General features: G+C 39.1%; 1 protein-coding gene across 1 annotated transcript in view; it reads left to right on the top strand.

Moving 5' to 3' along the window:
* Positions 1 to 19,484, top strand: part of LOC134220472 (serine-rich adhesin for platelets) — a 488,621-nt gene that overhangs the window by 412,037 nt on the left and 57,100 nt on the right. The window contains exons 3-4 of the mRNA XM_062699526.1: positions 447 to 545; positions 2,412 to 2,906. Of these exons, the coding sequence (XP_062555510.1) occupies positions 447 to 545; positions 2,412 to 2,906 (594 nt within the window). The remainder of the gene's footprint in view (positions 1 to 446; positions 546 to 2,411; positions 2,907 to 19,484) is intronic.

The following is a 19,484-nucleotide window of genomic DNA, read 5'->3' as shown; positions in this document are numbered from 1 at the left end:
ACGCACAAGTGCCCCACAATATATCACATTTTGTTGGGCCGAGAGCAGAATGGGAAAGTAGCGTATAAAATTTGCCGCCCCATCTATTACTCAGACGTAGTTTTCGCGCCAAAGGTTGAATGATGATGAATGGGAGCTCGTTTGTAATCGTAAAAACCACTCACGAACGAGCCCGACCCGCTCGCTCCAAGAAACGGAGGCTATCCTCCCACGTGTCATGATAAAATCCTGCAGCGTCCTTCGTTTAGCATAATTTTACGGCCAATTAGTATCTCGCGGTGCTGGCATAGTTTGCCTTGTAATAAGGCGAGAAAACTGCATTATCGTTTCGTATTCATTTAGGTTTTTTAAATAATTTTATTCAACTATTTATTTAATTTGAAAGCAATACATAACTCTTGTTCCGCATTGCAACTAACCTATTCTTTTTCTAATTTGAATTTCAGCTGAAATCTAGGAGTCTGTCACATTTGGATAAACTAGAACCTCCAATAACCACAGCTGGAAATATTTCAGCGGACTATCAACAGTTTGATAAATTTAAGGTGAGCGTTTATCAGTTACTTACCAGTTGTAGCTGCTCCAAGCGGTGCAGACTAAGTTACGTAGAATGCGCAATTATCAACTAGATGTCAGTAATGATCCAAACGCTAAACATCCAAGTCATTTCATCTCACGAATGTATAAATTTATCTAGTAGCTGTTATCACATTGATCGTTGTACTTGCCACAATAATTGATATACTATTCAAATTTACAATAGCCCACAAAATCACAGCAAAAGTACAATTTCATAAATAGCGGAGGGGTTTATGATTCAATAGCGTAGAAACTACGCACATTCCAAACACGATCTATTCACTACTTAATGAAAAAAAATCATCCCTTCCCTGGTAAATTCAATTCCTATATAAATATGCCTCATTAATTAAATTGAAAACAACCAAAAATCAATTAAAACACTTTCGTATCAAGGGGAACTAATCCCATTCCATCTCACTGATCATATATTCATCTCATAGCGTACGAAAAAAAATACCACATCGGTCTAGTTGCTTTGTTTTTGCTGAATAATTATTGCTTATAGTCGAGCAGTGAGATGAAGTACGGGAGCAATAAACCTTTTTCTGCAAAGAACCTATATTCTTAAAATTTATGGAGCTTATTTTCTTTATTTACAACAACTATCAAACTAATTTAGTTTTTCAAAATAAATATCGATTCAAACAATATAAATATTTAAAATTTCAATTTTCAGGGCATCCACTTGCAATCAAATCAGTAATAAATATTATTTATGGTCGAGTAGATTTGCTCAAATTTTGTATAGGTATTCAGTCGATAACTTCTATCTTTATAGTTATCACTGAAATGTTATTAAGATTGCCCAAATAAACAAACATTAATTGTGGGTCTTGCCTACAGTATAACTACTATGAAAAACATGTCTTAAGTTATTCCATTCTTTGCTGCATAAGTAGTTGCTTAACATGTTCCATACCATTCTACAATGGAACCATGACTGTTTCCACCACCATGCATCATACACTTTTAACCAAACCCAAACGAAAGCGACCATTAACATTTGCTTTCCCAAATAGAATGCTACATTCAGACGTCCCATGACATATCAGAGGGGATTTAAATGGCAACATAGCATGGTATATGTCAACACTTTTATGTTTCGCACGTGCTCTCCCACTCCAGCAAAGCTGATGCTTTCGTATTTTTGTTTGAAGCTTTTCTGCGTCTTTTTATTTTAAAAGTTTTGATGTGGAGGTTGAGTATGTGGTTCATAAGATCATTCGGACGGCTGCTCTAGTATGGCTCAAACCTATGAAAGATTCAGTACGAATGATTTTATCTCGTGTCATCAGAACTAAGACAAAAGTTTCTAATTGTTATTATCGCCCGTTATTATGCACGTGAGTTTGTCGCACTCTTACAACCTTAGAACTTTTAATGTATCAAATCAGTGATGATCTTTTTCCACTGGTGCATCAAAACCACTATCCACTAGTTTCCACCTTATGTTTATAATTATTTGTGCATTTAATACATTCATTTTCAACATCCTTCTATCATATGCTAGTATTTTCAGCTTACCACATGTTAGAATAGCAATTAATCTCTCTATTAGTTCGATTTAATTGGTTCCGAATGGAATACAACGTACTATGTTCCATGATCTTAACCTTCTATACAACTTACACGAAATCTCTTCCTTTTACTCTTTACACTTTCTTTTTCTTCTCACGTGAATGCTTTCGTGTGTGTTCTGGATGATGGCAATCAATTTTTCTGCAACATGAATATCTCAAATGACAAAAAAATGCGAAACTCCATTTCTCATCGTCACTACCGGTTGGCGATGGGCCATCCTTGCGTGGTCAAACTTATCACAACCACAGAGCGACAACTCGGATACGTCCAATACATCAATAGCATCCGCATCGGGATCGATTGGTTACGGCGCTCGAGTGCCGGGTAGCGGCATTTGCTACCAGAACAGCACCGAGGGTCCAAGTCCAGGTGATACGGCACTATCTCCACAGGGCAAGGAGGCGGCCCTGCTGGCGGCGACGACCTCCGGCAGTGCACTTATCGGGTTGAGTGACAGTGACGGGGGCTGCATAAATCCTGCCTACGACAACGGTGACGGAAATTGCCCCATCGGGACTAATGACGTTACCGGGGAGGGTGGCACAGGTGGAGGAGGACCCTGTGCCGCGATATGCGGCGAGAGTACGACAAGTACCAGCACCGAGAACTCCAATCAAACCTGCTGTCTGTCTTCCCCGTCCTGTTCCAAAAACAAATCTCTATCTACGACCGTGTCGCTCAAAAAAAAGTCCTCGTCTTTTCTGCATCGTGAACGCAAAAAACCGGTGCTGACACGAAGTCAAGTAAGTTTTAGCCTTTGCAGAAGCTCTTTTTTTTTCTTTTGTGAACTATCCATTGCTTCTATTTCAGCAAGATGACTATGTAGCTTTTGCAAGTTTATTGTTCTCACAATTGATTGAATACTTTGCGAATATTATTTCTTTTCTATAAAGATTCAGTTGACTGTTGCAAACTATTTTATACTCCATGTTTTTCTTTCGAATCCATTAAATGAATTTATAAGTGAGTTTCCATGACCTTAATAGCTTGGTGAACATCAATATTTTTTAAATATAGGCTTACCAATGAAAAGATGACAATTTAAAGTTTTTGCCAAGCCCATACTAGAGCCGTGGTATAAAATTCACTGGTTAAGGATCCCGAGCAAAGCTTTAAATTGTTGGTGTGAAATCGCCTAATTTTAATAACTCATGATATGATATCCTTTTGGTCGTTTTAACGGATAAATTAGCAAAATGTATAGCAGGAAAAAAATTCATCTGCTATTGATGAGAACAAATCGAAAACTGATTTTGATATTGGTTTTGGATAACGAAATAAGTAATCAGTTTAATATCGGTTCATTTAATTCAGAAATTTTAAAGATGAGCCAGACAAGGGCTGCAAGCCACTTGAATAAAGACAATAATAATAATACTAATTCAGAAATCAACTGCAAATTGATATCAAAATAAGTTATCAATCGTGAATATTTGATGTCGATATTAAAATATGTTTTCTTTTTGCTCTCATTATGATGTCAGGCTTTGCTCGGATACGCCACTTCACTTCGGTAATTGAGAACCTATGTCAGTGGTGCTCAGCGTTATGGGCATTTTTTCCCTTAATTTACTTGTTACATAAAATAAAATAAGCTTCAGCTTACAAATTAGTTCTTGGACGAAAGCTTACAGTGCGGGCCCCACCTTTGTTTTGCTTTGAGGGAATTACAAAACAGTCAGTTTCAATTTACCGTTTTATCAGTCGTATTCAATCAGAATTGCTCGTGCTGTATACTACTCTAATTCTTCCGGTGGCTTTATACGGCCATGAAACATGGACGTTAAAGGAGACTGATCGGAGAGCTTTCGGAGTGTTTGAGCGTAAGGTCCTGCGGACAATACTCGGTGGTAAACAAGAAAACGGTATCTGGCGGCGTCGCATGAATCACGAATTGCGGCCTCTTCCGAGTTCTACTAAATATTATCTTCGCTTGACGTTCTCCCGGCATACGAACAACGTGTCCAGCCCACCGTAGTCTGCCGTGTTGTATAAGCTTAATCATATCCAGCCCTTTATACACCTGGTACAACTCGTGATTCATGCGACGTCGTCAGATGCCATTCTTCTGTTTACCGCCGAGTAATGTCCTCGGCACCTTACGCTCAAACACTCCGAAGGCTCTCCGATCAGTGTCCTTTAAAGTCCATGTTTCATGGCATAAAAAAGCCACCGGAAGAATCAGAGTAGTATACAGCGCGAATTTTGTCTTTGTTTGCAGACTACGGGACTTCAGCTGGTTACAAAGTCCGTAATAAGCCCTATTTGCAGCTGCAATACGCCTTTTCATGTCCCAAGATACATAAATTCCACCACTTCAATTTTTTCACCATCCAGCACCATTTTAATATCACCACCACTAATGAACCCACGTTGATTGCCAGCGACCATGTACTTCGTTTTGCTGGTATTGATCGTGAGTCCAATCCTCGCTGTCTCCCTCTTAGATGATGATGATGATGATACTACCATCTATTGTAGCAAGGCACCTGCCGATAGCACTGGCCATATCTGACAAACGATTTGATCATGATTATACTACTATTTGTATTTCATCAGACTCCTGTATGAAGGGCCAAAAATGGGTGAGGTGGTTCCATAAGCAGAGACACTTATGCGAATCCACGGGAGGAATAGAGAATCTCCTTCCAGAAGAAAGTTCGTACATACAATATTATAATCTAGCCCTCGTTTCCCAGATTGACCCAATAGATGGGGAGAAGAGCCCGCCCTTTATCCACGAAATGTTAACAATAGGAAGTTGGCGATTCCACTCTTCCTATCCAAATCGCTTCAATCGGGTGCCCTGATGGTTGTTTTGTGTTTTTTTTATGGTTTATGGTATATAATCATATAGTTTCAATATAAATTGGTAAATATATATAATGGAATTCTCTCACCAAGTTTTCATTCGTATGTCCTGGATGATGGAGGATCTTTCTTCAACACTAGCTAGTTTTAGATACATGCTATCCTCTGAGTATATTTCATTCTGGTTCAAAGATCGAAAAATATACTTCTTGAATTCTGAAAAAATGGCAGTATCATACATAATAGCATGAGCGTTTGAATAAAATTGAATGATTAAAATTGAAATTTAAATGAATATGTATATACTCTATACTATATTATAATACACCCTTTTTTCTTTGTTTTTCCTGTTTATAAACTATACTCTTTTTTCGAACATATTTTTTTTTTTAATTTCGTGATAATCTTATTTATAATTTATAAACGTAATAATTGTAGCCAAAATCGAATGTAGCTAAAATTGAATACTGCCAAAACAAATTGGGTTAAACTGTGTTTGGAATCTTGATTTCAATAGCAGAAAACCATTAATTAGAAGAAATGCGATAAATGTAATTAATATACAGTATATAATGAATATCATGCCACCGAAATTTTCCGTTCCATAAAATTCCGTTTCAGGTACATGTATGATGGATGTACGAAAAAGTACAATATAATATTAAGAATAATACATCATTAGAATAATATCCATTCATGAAAACATCATAAAAATAGCAGTTAAACATTGAATTTAACAAATACCTATGAAAATAAAAAAAAAACTTAGGCCGTTACATATATTCAATGAAAATTATGTCCTACTGGTCTTCATAATGTAAAGGGGGAATATATTAAATATTAATAGATATTAAGATGGAAAAAAAATTAAAAACTCCTCGGATTTGATAAAAGTAATGAGCGGATGGAAAATAAAAAAAATAAATATATGAAATACATTCACTGTGTCATAGGAAGTATCGGATTATATAGTAAGATGAAATTAGTATGAAGAATAAGTACGTTGCAATAAGAAGAAATATTATTTCACGTAGCATAAACAGTTTTTAATATTTTCGTTATTTATCCTGTAGAATCGAGTTCCTCATGGCACTTAATACTCTAACTTTAGGAGCAGGCAAGTGCACTTGATTTGGAGAAAAAGAGGTTTTGAACTTTGCCTTCTGCAGGGGTGAAAAAAAACTTTCAATCTACGCATTGCTTATCAAACAAGGATGAATAATTGTTTGTATACGCGTCGTGCGGGGCTTCTTTTGACTCCGGGGGCAAATTTGGATTTTTGATTTTTTGAAAAAAATAAACGGAAAAAATACCAAATTTGAAACAGAAAGTTGCCATCCAACTATCAACAAGACACCCGATTGATGATAATGACAATTTTATAGTAATTTTCGTTATAATTCTTGTTTTAAAATGTCCAAAGTAGCCCCTGATTTGTCAAAAGAGCGGGGCTTCGACGGTATTGGTAATGTGCGAAATAATAAACGAGAATTCGTCTGAGAATAAGATGGAATATGTTTTGAAAGCTCTGGTAACATTCGGAGCTGAATTGGCCCAAGTATACAGTATTACCACCGACGATGGCATAGTGTACCCAAAATGAAAGAAAAAAAAACTATGCGTAAGTATAAAGGGATGAATATGAGGGTATAAATTGCAATAATACTCACGGAAACGATAGGAAGTGAATATCTATAATTGTACATATGTGTTAGACATACCGATACTATAAAAGCTTATGTTTCAATATGAGAACACACGCGTAATTAGAAACTTAAATAATTTACAGAAAATCATGCAAGAAAAAAGAAAGCAATGTCCAAAGCATTTGGTACATCTGACTCCTCAACGTCGAAAATCATCACTTAAACGTGATTCACAACTTATTTTAACGGCCGTCAGTCGAAGCCATTATGATTAAATATATGTATATATGTATGTGCTTTATTAGCACATTATTCAAAGAATACTAAATAGAATCTAATAGAGATACTAAAAAATATATGAGGAAAAATAACTCTGACTGATAATACTTTCGCTTTCCGCATACACCCTGTAGTAATGTTAGCCGTGCATCACTGCAGCAGACTACGACGATCTCAATGGGATGATTTAGCATTGAAATTTAGCTTCTAGGTTTGCCAAGACTTCTTGCTGCGCCAATATGTGTCAATTGTTCCGTCAGTGTCCAGACTTCAAATGTTTTGTGGCATCGACTGTTGTTGTGCTTTTGTCCCAAGGTGTTCAAACGTCTCCAGTAAGATATTTTGATCGCGATATAAAATCAGTTAAAAATCCAATTTGCAATTTGCGCAAAAACAGTGACAGGAAAATTTTATGTAAACCGTTCATCGTCAGCCTACTCTGACCACTTCATCCTCGCTGTCTCCCTCTTAGAAGGCACAAAAGCCTCTTCCACGGCACGGTGATCAATCCATCTAAGGTAACAAATGACGTCGATATTTCATCCGCAACCCTTACACTTGATTTCGATCCGTCCAACGTTAAACGAATCAGCCGTATCAGTTTCGCCGGAAAACCATGTTCAGGCATAATTTGCCATAATTCATTCCGTTTCACTGAATCGTACGCTGCCTTGAAATCAATAAACAGATAACGTGTCTGCAAGTTGATCTTATCTTAGTTGAATTTATCAAGGATTTGTCTCAGGGTAAACATTTGATCCGTCGTTGATCGGCCCTCACGAAGACCTGCTTTGTATTCACCGACGAAGCACTCTTCAAGCGGTCTCAATCTGTTGAACAAAATACGGGACATAATTTTGTACGCCGAATTAAGGAGGGTTATTCCTCGGTAATTGGCGCACTCCAGTATGTGCCCTTTCTTAAAGAGAGGGCAAATGAGGCCGTCCAACCAGCTAGCAGGCATTTCCTCGTCTTCCCATATTTTCGACATAATATGGTGCAGAACTTCATAAAGCTGCTCACTGCCATGTTTGAGAAATTCAGCCCGGAGCTGATCCTCCCCCACAGACTTATTGTTTTTCAGCTCCTTAACAGCCTTTTCAACCTCATCTAGTGTAGGCGACTCCACAGCTCGTCCAACGTCGCTAATATTTATTATGCTCACCGATGCACCGTCACTTCCACTATTCAACAAAGTCTCGAAACGTTGCTTCCACCTGGCAGCCACTTCAGTGTTATCTGTCAGTAAATTCCCTTGTTGGTCGTTGCACATGACGATAGATGGCGCTGTCTTTCTCCGCACGCCATTGACAGACTCATAAAACCTCCGCATATCGTTCTGCTCCATTTTTTCTAACAATTTTCACGTCATGCTTTGGGCACTCTTCATAGGCTTTATCAAGACATTCATAAAACGTGTCCTTCACGTCGTCGGATTTATCGTTTGTCGATGTGTAAACGTTGATTAGGCTATAATTGAAGAATTTACCCCGTATCCTTAACACACATATTCGTTCGCAAATGAGTTTCCACCACATCACTCGCTTCATCTGCTTGCCCATCACTACGAAACCAACTCTATGCTCTGCTTTTCCGCCGCCGCTGTGATAGATGTTATATTTAAATGCAGCGTTGGTCGTGGGGTCCACGGCTTGGAATTCACGTTCTCCGGATCTAGGCCATCGGAATAGCGGCCACGTTCACTCCAACCTTCTGCAGTTCACGAGCCAGAAGGCTCACTCGTCCAGGTTCATTAAGGTTCCTAGGTTCCTGACATTCTAGGTACCGAGTTTGCAATCAGAGTCCTTATTCCGTTGACGGGTCGGTTGCCAAAAATTACGTTCTCTTTTTCTTCTATCTCCACTTTTCGTGGTATTTGAGAGGCTTCAGTAAGCTACCTTACCGGGGTCGCGTTACCTACATCGCGCTGGTGGGGCTACCTTAGACAATACCTTAGGTATAGCTGACGCGATACAGCATTTCGACAGCCGCTGGGTACCCGGCAGACGCTGTTTGAGCCGCACCTCCTGGTGAACAGGCGCTCAAGGCGTACCTTCTCACTCTAGCTGATGTCAGAAGGATGACAGTGCCCAACTAAGTACACAACCCTTAGCTGGCGGTCTTTTGTCATCCTGTTACCCGTGGAAGCGTGAGATAGGAACTTGTGGGGACCAGAGCTCTGTTGGGCGCTCCTTCCTTTATGTCAACCCACCATTTTGCATGTTTAGTTCTTCTTCTTCTTATTGGCATTACATCCCCACACTGGGACAGAGCCGCCTCGCAACTTATTCTACATTAAGCACTTCCACAGTTATTAGCTACGAGGTTTCTAAGCCAAGTTACCATTTTTGCATTCGTATATCATGAGGCTAACACGATGATACTTTTATGCCCAAGGAAGTCGAGACAATTTCCAATCCGAAAATTGCCTAGACCGGTACCGGGAATCGAACCCAGCCACCCTCAACATGGTCTTGCTTTATAGCCGCGCGTCTTACCGCACGGCAAAGGAGGGCCCACATGTTGTATGTTTAGTTACATATAACTAAAATCAAAACGATAATTTCTCTGAGTATTTTTCGTTGCATAATTTTATTGGCTTAACGGAATAGATCCCCAAGGAATTCTCGTAATAGCTAGTGCAGGGCTGGTTTTACCTTCTCGAACACTAAGAGTACGTTGAACCCAAAGTTGAACTTTGTTTAGGAAAAATGGTATTTCAAGTGTTATAAACTAATCGATTCAGTTTGACGAATTGAGATGTTGTCTGTGTGTGCGTGTTTGTATGTAAGTGTGTGCGCAAAACACGTACAAAATTCTCCCCTATTGTTAAGCACTTGTCCTTAACCTTAACCAATTTGTTCGAAAAATAAGCATTCAACGGCGAAACTTGTTATGAATAAAAATGAATGTGAATTATGGAATATATTTACCTATCAGTGCTATTTTTATGTTTTTCATACATTTTTATTTATGTGTAAAACACATGAAAGGCATCAATACCGATAGGTGGATTAATTAGGCGTTTTCTTATGTACATTAGTCCAATTATCACTGAAATCACAATGATAACAAAGGAGGAACATATTAAAATTCACAGCTATAAAAAAACCTGGATCGAAGGAAAAAATTGCGTTATCAGAACATTATCCACTTCTCCCTCAGTGTTTGATACCAGGGGTAAGTGAAAAACCCAGATTAATCCACCTAGCGGTGATGGTGCCTTTCTCATGCATTATAAAAATAGTATTTTGGCCATTACTCGTGAGCCCATAGTCCGATCTGACCAATTTTCAATAGGAAACAATGGGAGAATATTCTGCGTCGAATGCAACTTGTTGCGAGTAAATCGGTAAAGGATAAGTGCCTGAAAAATGAGTGACATTTTTTACGCGATTTTTACATATAAATTTGTATTTTAGCTATAACTCTCGATCCCATTGTCCGATCTGGCCAATTTCAAATGGGAAACAATGAGACAGGATTCTGCGTCGAATGCAACTTGTTGCGAGCAAATCGGTTGAGGATAAGTCCCTGAAAAATGAGTGACATTTTTTACGCGATTTTTACGTATAAATTTGTATTTTGGCTATAACTTCCGATCCCATAGTCCGACCTGGCCAATTTTCAATAGGAAATAATGAAAGAGCATTCTGCGTTGAATGCAACTTGTTGCGAGCAAATCGGTTGAGGATAAGTGCCCGAAAAATGAGTGACATTTTTTAAGCGATTTTTTCGTATGGTTTTGTATTTTGGCCATAACTCTCGATCCCATAGTCCGATTTCAATTTCAGACAGGAAACAATGGGACAGGATTCTGCGTCGAATGCAACTTGTTGCGAGCAAATCGGTTGAGGATAAGTGCCCGAAAAATGAGTGACATTTTTTGAGTAGTTTTGCGCACACACACACACACATACACACACACATACACACACACACACATAAACCCCGAGAACATCGTGCAAGAAATGTGCAAGAATGAGAATACGTGGAACGAAATAGGAAGAGCAGTAACGCAGATCATGAAATCGCTGCAGCGAAAATGGCGTGAAGACCAGAGGGTATCTGGAAGCGATCATAATAGTACGGTCGGTTACGGGGAAGCTTCCGTCGTCGGGGAACTTCCTGTCGGGGTAGGACCCGAGCAACACACATGTTGTAAATCAGTTGATGATACTCATATATGACCAAATTTGGTCATATATGAGTTATAGCAACCAAATCAACGTGAATTGTGCTGCTAGGGGATAGATCCGCCGCCGGGGACTATCTGAGTAAATCGCGATCCAGTTGGGAGCTTAATGGCTCAAGATTACAGAAGATCAATTTCGAAGAGTTTCCGCCGCCGGGGAGCCTCTAGTCGGAGTAGGCTAGATCCATCGTCGGGGACTAGGCCGAGTAGAACGTGACGCGTTGGTTGAACTGGTTTCGGGTCGTCGGAGCACCATTGAACCGGACGCTATGCTCCACCCGGAATCTCTGGATCGACTTCGGCACTCGGACCGGTCACTCGCTAAGGCCTCCAGTCCTGCGCTGATCTGGAAAACACTAGAAATGTTAAAAGTGGTAAAAAATATTCAACAAGACTTACACAGAAGCGAGTCGTCGGTTCCGAGGGAAATTCCAACGTCGGGGAACTCCCTGTCGGAGTAGGATAGATCTGCCGCCGGGGATCATCCGAGTAGCCCGCGTTTTAGCTGTGAGCTAAATGGCTCAACGAAAAAGTGCAGCAAAAAGTCAAGAAAACTATGCTGGGAGCCGAATGGCTCAATGTTAACAAAAGTTCCGTTCGGGAGAGTTTCCGCTACCGGGAAGCTTCTAGTCGGAGTAGGCTAGATCCACCGCCGGGGACTATGCCGAGTAGCTCGTGACGCGTCGAATAATCGGCTTTGGGTAGTCGAAGCGCCAGTGAACCGGACGTTATGCTCCACCCGGAATCTCTGGACCGACTTTGGCACCCAACCGGTTTCCCGTTGAAGTGAGAAAGTGCCTCGGACTATCTAGGTGAGACATTAGTGTTGGACACGCAATAAACTTCCACGGGTCGTCGGTTTTCGGGGAAGCTCTCGCCGCCGGGGGACTTCCCGTCGGAGTAGGATAGATTCGCCGCCGGGGACTATCTGAGTAGGATGCGAGCACGTCGAGAGCTAAATGGCTCAAAGATACAGTGGTGCTAAATGGCATGAGGAAGAGAGACAGTGAGCGTCAAAGATTAAAAGACGCGCAAACCGAATAAAAATGCTTCGATGAGAAAAATGTAGCGAACTAGCTGTGCTTGCTAGAGGCTGAACACGTGAAGTGCATGAGCACAGCCCCCCTCCGAAGTATTGACATCCAGTAAGTCCCGGGGGGGAACAGGGCATGTGAAGGGAGGGTAACTCAAGTAACCTTCTGTTGGTATATAACACTATGGGTCTCCGGGCCTTCTATAAAAAGTTTGTTTTTGGAGCGATCATATAGCCTTTACCGTATACTTAGTATACGAGAAAGGCAAAAAAGGTAGTTTGGTCATAACTTCCGATCTCATAGTCCGACCTGGTCAATTTTCAATAGGAAACAATGGGAAAGGATTCTGCGTCGAATGCAATTTGTTGCGAGCAAATCGGTTGAAGATAAGTGCCTGAAAAATGAGTGACATTTTTCACGCGATTTTTACGTATAAATTTGTATTTTAGCCATAACATCCGATCCCATAGTCCGACCTGGCCAATTTTCAATAAGAAACAATGGGAAAGGATTCTGCGTCGAATGCAATTTGTTGCAAGCAAATCGGTTGAGGATCAGTGCCTGAAAAATGAGTGACATTTTTCACGCGATTTTTACGTATAAATTTGTATTTTTGCCATAACATCCGATCGCATAGTCCGACCTGGCCAATTTTCAATAGGAAACAATGGGAAAGGATTCTGCGTCGAATGCAATTTGTTGCAAGCAAATCGGTTGAGGATAAGTGCCCGAAAAATGAGTGACATTTTTCACGCGATTTTTACGTATAAATTTGTATTTTGGCCATAACTTCCAAACCCATAGTCCGACCTGGCCAATTTTCAATAGGAATTAATGGAAAAGGATTCTGCGTCGAATGCAATTTGTTGCAAGCAAATCGGTTGAGGATAAGTGCCTGAAAAATGAGTGACATTTTTCACGCGATTTTTACGTATAAACTTGTATTTTGGCCATAACTTCCGATCCCATAGTCCGACCTGGCCAATTTTCAATAGGTCGAATGCAATTTGTTGCGTGCAAATCGGTTGAGGATAAGTGCCTGAAAAATGAGTGACATTTTTCACGCGATTTTTACGTATAAATTTGTATTTTTGCCATAACATCCGATCGCATAGTCCGACCTGGCCAATTTTCAATAGGAAACAATGGGAAAGGATTCTGCGTCGAATGCAATTTGTTGCGTGCAAATCGGTTGAGGATAAGTGCCTGAAAAATGAGTGACATTTTTTGCGTCGTTTTGTGCGCACACACACACACACAGATATCACCTCAATTCGCCGAACTGAGTCGATTGGTATATAACACTATGGGTCTCCGAGCCTTCTATAAAAAGTTTGTTTTTGGAGCGATCATATAGCCTTTACGTATACTTAGTATACGAGAAAGGCAAAACATTTAAATTATTTGCTTTCATGATACAAACCACTACTAATTGAATGTGATTAGTTTAATTGTTATTATAATGGTCACCTGTGAATCAAATTCACTGGAAAAAGGGACAACGTCTGCAAATAAGGATTGATTTTATAAATACCAAAATTAACTTCTCACGAAACCTAAAATTACAGTTCAAGCGCTAACCGTGTTAGTGTATGTTTTATACAAATTTTAACATAGTATTAGTGTGTGCACTAAAGTATATTCTTACACTTTTTACACTTACCTTTACACTTACACTTACACTTTTTCCACTTCCCCCCACGGTGCCCCCAGACGCGAATATTATCGCACTTTGATGAACCTCCGTGGTTTTCTCACGAAAAGAAAGCTTAGAGCACCAGGAAAAAGATACGGGGTGTTTTAAAATCTTTCATCGGTGAAATTTTGAATTCGACCTATTTTAAAATTGTATGTTTTTTTTCTCATATGCATACATGTTAGCTGCAAAATATAAATATATAGTGCTTACCTTTTCAATAGTAATTAAATCAAGTATTGTTGAAATGCTAGTAGCAATATGAAATCTTCTAAATAAAAGAATGTTCTTCGACATTCAGTTAATGTATCCAGCCCACGTAGCTCTGTCATACATTAAGATTGGTCGAACTATGAATCTGATGGAACAACAGTGCTGAACGCGTAAGTTTTTGCTCTTAATTGCACAGTTTACTGTCCAGATTAAACAATCCAATGTTTTCAAGGTAATAAACCCATACGTCAAAACATGTTATAATATTTAGTAAGTGATATGTTCCCAATAGTCATGAACATCGATAACGGAAAACGCCGCAATTTAGTTTGCGTTCTCTGTTTGGAAACGAAATCTCAATAAAAGATGTGTGCAAATGCTATTTCAGCATTGCATTGCACGATAAATTCAAAGAATTTCATTGGATAATGGGTATTGTAAGAAAAGTGTCACAGGTAAACATAATAAATTAAAGCAAGCATGAAATAATCGCTTTCCCAATGCATTAGTATTTGTCTGAACACAGAGATGTAAAATTGAATGATTATAATAAAACAAATCACTGATTACAAAAAGACTACACTGACAGATAAGTCAACCCAAAACTTGAGTTCAAAATATTTGCTGATTAGAATATCGCAACAAAATTTAATCAAAATTTGGGTAGTTTTCCTTTTCTTTCTCATGATTGTTGATAAAACGAGAGTAAGATGCAAGCACCTCACCGGGGTAGTTCGACCTAACAGCCCAAATTTTGAGTATATTTTATTTTCCCAATTTTCTGTGTATCAAAGTTCTTTTTGGGTAAATTAAGCTTAAATTTCGGTAATTTGTTTACATGTGATTAAAGGCAAACTACCTAGTGCTAGAAAAGTAATTTTATTCAAAATTGGGTTATGGGGCCAAAGTACGGTTTTGACTGAAGACAACACACTTTCAGGTAGCTTTGGTTTTCTGTGTAGTGAAAGACTCAATACCTATGCAGTATTTAAACGGTAAGCTTAGCAAGTTATTGCTTCCAAATTACTTGATTTTTAGAACATGGCTAGCTTCACTCACTAAACGAGTTTCTCCGTGTATTGCAATTGGCCGTATTTCAAAAATCAAGTAATTTGAATGGAATGCAGCTGAGTAATAAACGCTAAAAATAAGAATAAAGATGATGTCTTTTTCCTATTGTTCGCTTTTGGACAAGCCTTAAATGATTGAAATGCGATATTTCCAGTGTTAAACAATAGAACTTGCTAAGCTTACCGTGTACAGATTGCATAGGTATTGAGCCTTTTGCTAGATTTTTGTAACCAGTGATTTGTTTTTATTATAATCATATAATTTTACATATCTGTGCTCGGGATTTTACAATTGCTAATGCATTAGGATTACGAATATTTTATGCTTGTTTTAATTTATTATGTGTACCTGTGACACTTTTCTCACAATCCGTATCATCAAATAAAATTCTTTGAATATATCGTAATAAAGCAATGATGAAATGGCATTTGCACACATCTTTTATTAGGATTTGCTTTCCAAACCCAGAACGCAAGCTAAGTTTGGCGTTTTTCACTTATCATAATATGTCTTGACATATGAGTTTATTACCATGAAAACATTGGATTGTTTAATCTGGAGAGAAAACTGTGCAAATAAGAGCAAAAACTTACGCGTTCAGCACTGTTGTTCCATCAGATTTATAGTTCGACCAATCTTAATGTATGACAGACCCACGTGGGCTGGACACATTACCCGAATGTCAAAGAACATTAATTTATTTGGAATTTCGTATGGCATTTCAACAATACTGGATTTGATTACTATTGAAAAGGTAAGCACTATCTTTATATATAAAAATGAAATGGTCTGTGTTCGTATCCGCATAACTCGAAAACGGCTGGATGGATGTTTCATTCCTTCAGCAGATATGTTCGTTATCGTTTCCGACGGGTTTATATGATATTTCCTGAGTCTAAAATCATTAGTTAAGTTGAGTAAATCATGAAATACTAAAATAAAGATTCGTATGGAAATCTCGCATATGCAGTTCTCAATGTTCATTTTCGCCTACTATGCAGGAAAACGTCTGCCGGGTCGACTAGTATATTTATATTTTGCAGCTAACATGTATGTATATGGAAGAAACCATACAATTTTAATATAAGTCGAATTTAAAATTTCACCGATGAAAGATTTTAAAACACCCCGTATCCTTTTCATGGTGCTCTAAGCTTTCCTTTCGTGAGAAAACCACGGAGGTTCATGGAAGTGCGATAATATTCGCGTCTAGGGGCACCGTGCCCCAGTGTACCTTAATATAGATTATTTAGTTTTGCCTTTCTCGTATACAAAGTATACGTAAAGGCTATATGTTCGCTCCAAAAACGAACTTTTTATAGGAGTCCCGGAGACCCATAGTGTTATATACCGATCGACTCAGCTCGACGAATTGAAGTGATGTCTGTGTGTATGTGTGTGTGTATGTGTGTGTGTATGTGTGTGTGTATGTGTGTGCGCAAAATAATCTCACTCATTTTTCAGGCACTTATCATTAACCGATTTGCTCGCAACAAGTTGCATTCGACGCGAAATCTTGTCCCATTGTTTCGTATTGAAAATTGGCTGAATCGGACTATGGGCCTCGGAGTTATGGCCAAAATATATTTTTTTACAACAAAAAATCTCACTCACTTTTTAGACACTTACTCTTAGCTGATTTACTCGCAACAAGTTTCATTCAACGCAGAATCTTGTCCCATTGTTTCGTATTGAAAATTGGACAGATCGGACTATGGGTTTCGAAGTTATGGCCAAAATCCACTTTTTCACATGATAAACACGTACAAAATTCTCACTCATTTTTCAGGCACTTATCCTTAACCGATTTGCTCGCAACAAGTTTCGTTCGACGCGAAATCCTGTCCCATTGTTTCGTATTGAAAATTGGTCGAATCGAACTATGGGATTCGAAGTAATGGCCAAAATACATTTGTTGACAAGAAAAATTCTCACTCATTTTTTAGGCACTTACTTTTAGCCGATTTGCCTGCAACAAGTTGCATTCGACGCAGAATCTTGTTCCATTGTTTCGTATTGAAAATTAAACAGATCGGTATTAAACAGATATGGCCAAAGTTTATTTTTTTGCCTTTTTGCCTTTCTCGTATACTAAGTATACGGTAAAGGCTATATGATCGCTCCAAAAACAAACTTTTTATAGAAGGCCCGGAGACCCATAGTGTTATATACCAATCGACTCAGTTCGACGAATCGAGGTGATGTCTGTGTGTGTGTGTGTGTGTGTATTTTTTTTTATAGAGGGATGAAGGCAAATCTGCTTACAGACACCTGAAATTATCACTCAGGGAGTGGGGTTGGCGCGGTCGGCAGAAGGCCGGCCCGCCGAACCCACTAAACCCACCCAAGTAGCAGAAGGTTACTTGAGTTACCCTCTCTTCACATGCCCTGTTCCCCCCGGGACTTACTGGAATGTGTGTGTGTGTATGTGTGTGTGTATGTGTGTGTGTGTGTGTGCGCAAAACTACTCAACAAAATGTCACTCATTTTTCGGGCACTTATCCTCAACCGATTTGCTCGCAACAAGTTGCATTCGACGCAGAATCCTGTCCCATTGTTTCCTATTTGAAATTGGCCAGATCGAACAATGGGATCGAGAGTTATGGCCAAAATACAAATTCATACAAAAAAATCGCGTAAAAAATGTCACTCATTTTTCGGACACTTATCCTCAACCGATTTGCTCGCAACTAGTTGCATTCAATGCAGAATCCTGTCCCATTGATTCCTATTTGAAATTGGCCAGATCGGACTATGGGGTCGAAAGTTATGGCCAAAATACAAAATCCTACGAAAAAATCGCGTAAAAAATGTCACTCATTTTTCGGGCACTTATCCTCAACCGATTTGCTCGCAACAAGTTGCGACGCAGAATCCTGTCTCATTGTTTCCTATTTGAAATTGGCCAGATCGGACTATGGAATCAAAAGTTAAGGCCAAAATACAAATTCATACAAAAAAATCGCGTAAAAAATGTCACTCATTTTCGGACACTTATCCTCAACTGATTTGCTCGCAACAAGTTGCATTCGACGCAGAATCCTGTCCCATTATTTCCTATTTGAAATTGGCCAGATCGGACTATGGGATCTGAAGTTATGACCAAAATACCTTTTTTCATAAAAATCACAAAAAATGTCACCTATTTTTCGGCCACCTAACCTTAATCGATTCACACGCAACAAGTTGCATTCGACGCAGAATCCTGTCCCATTGTTTCCTATTGAAAATTGGCTAGATCGGACTATGGCAGTGGTGCTCAGCACTTTGGGCGTTTTTTCCCTTAATTTACTTCTCACACCATAAAAATGAGCTTAACCCATACAAATTAGCACTTGGTCGAAAGCTTTCAAATATATCTATCTGCTGAGGGTAATAAAACGGATGTTGGTGTTAAATTCACTCCGTACGAAACGATCAAAGCAAAACAAAAGTGCGGACCGCGGGCCGCAGGGTAATTTTACTTTGATCAAGTCGTACGGAATGATTCTACCACCAATATTCGTTTTAATATCCTCTGCTGATAGATATATTTGAAAGCTTTCGTCCAAGTACTAACTTGTAAGATGAAAGCTCATTTTTATTGTGTGATAAGCAAATTAAGGCAAAAAATACACAAAATGCTGAGCACCACTGGACTATGGGATCGGAAGTTATGGCCGAAACACCATTTTAGCCTTTTTATACGAAAAGGCTGTATGTTCGCTCCAAAAACCAAACTTTTACAGAAGGCCTGGAGACCCATAGTGTTATATACCAATCGATTCAGCTCGACGAACTGAGATGATGTCTCTGTCTCTCACTTCATACGGGAGTTTGGCAGAAAGACGGTCATGAGATTTATATCATAACAAATATTGCCCTCCGCTCGCGTGATGGGAATGACATTTTCGTTTTCTTTTTGTGTAGTCGGAGCTTCAGTTCAACTAACATCCAAAAGTGATATCCTTAAAATATATGACTGGGTGAAATAAAACAGGGTTATGTACGTCAAAATGATTGGAAAAGGAAACAAAAATGTCGAAATTCTTATTAGCATATTGTAGATCAAGCTGAAAACCGAACCGAGGTCCCGCGAAATCGCATTTTCTCGCATTTCCGGATGCTGCAACTGCATCGCGAGTAGTGCGCAACTGTGCCATAGTCGGGAACCACTCGCGATGCAGTTGCGACATCCGGAAATGGGACAAAATATGATTTTCGGTTTTCAACTGGATCTACAATATCTTTGCCATAAATAATCTGATTTTCATAGAACGGACAAAGAAATTTGTCTTTTTTACTCCTAGCCACTAGCTCATCTTTTTTCAAGCACACACATTTTACGAAGGTCGAGAAAGGCACCATCACCGCTAGGTGGATTAATCTGGGTTTTT

Source organism: Armigeres subalbatus, chromosome 3 (genome assembly GCF_024139115.2).
Source record: "Armigeres subalbatus isolate Guangzhou_Male chromosome 3, GZ_Asu_2, whole genome shotgun sequence".
Lineage (NCBI taxonomy): Eukaryota > Metazoa > Arthropoda > Insecta > Diptera > Culicidae > Armigeres > Armigeres subalbatus.
The sequence above is the reverse complement of the archived record's forward strand: the minus strand, read 5'-3'. Positions and strand labels throughout refer to the sequence as shown.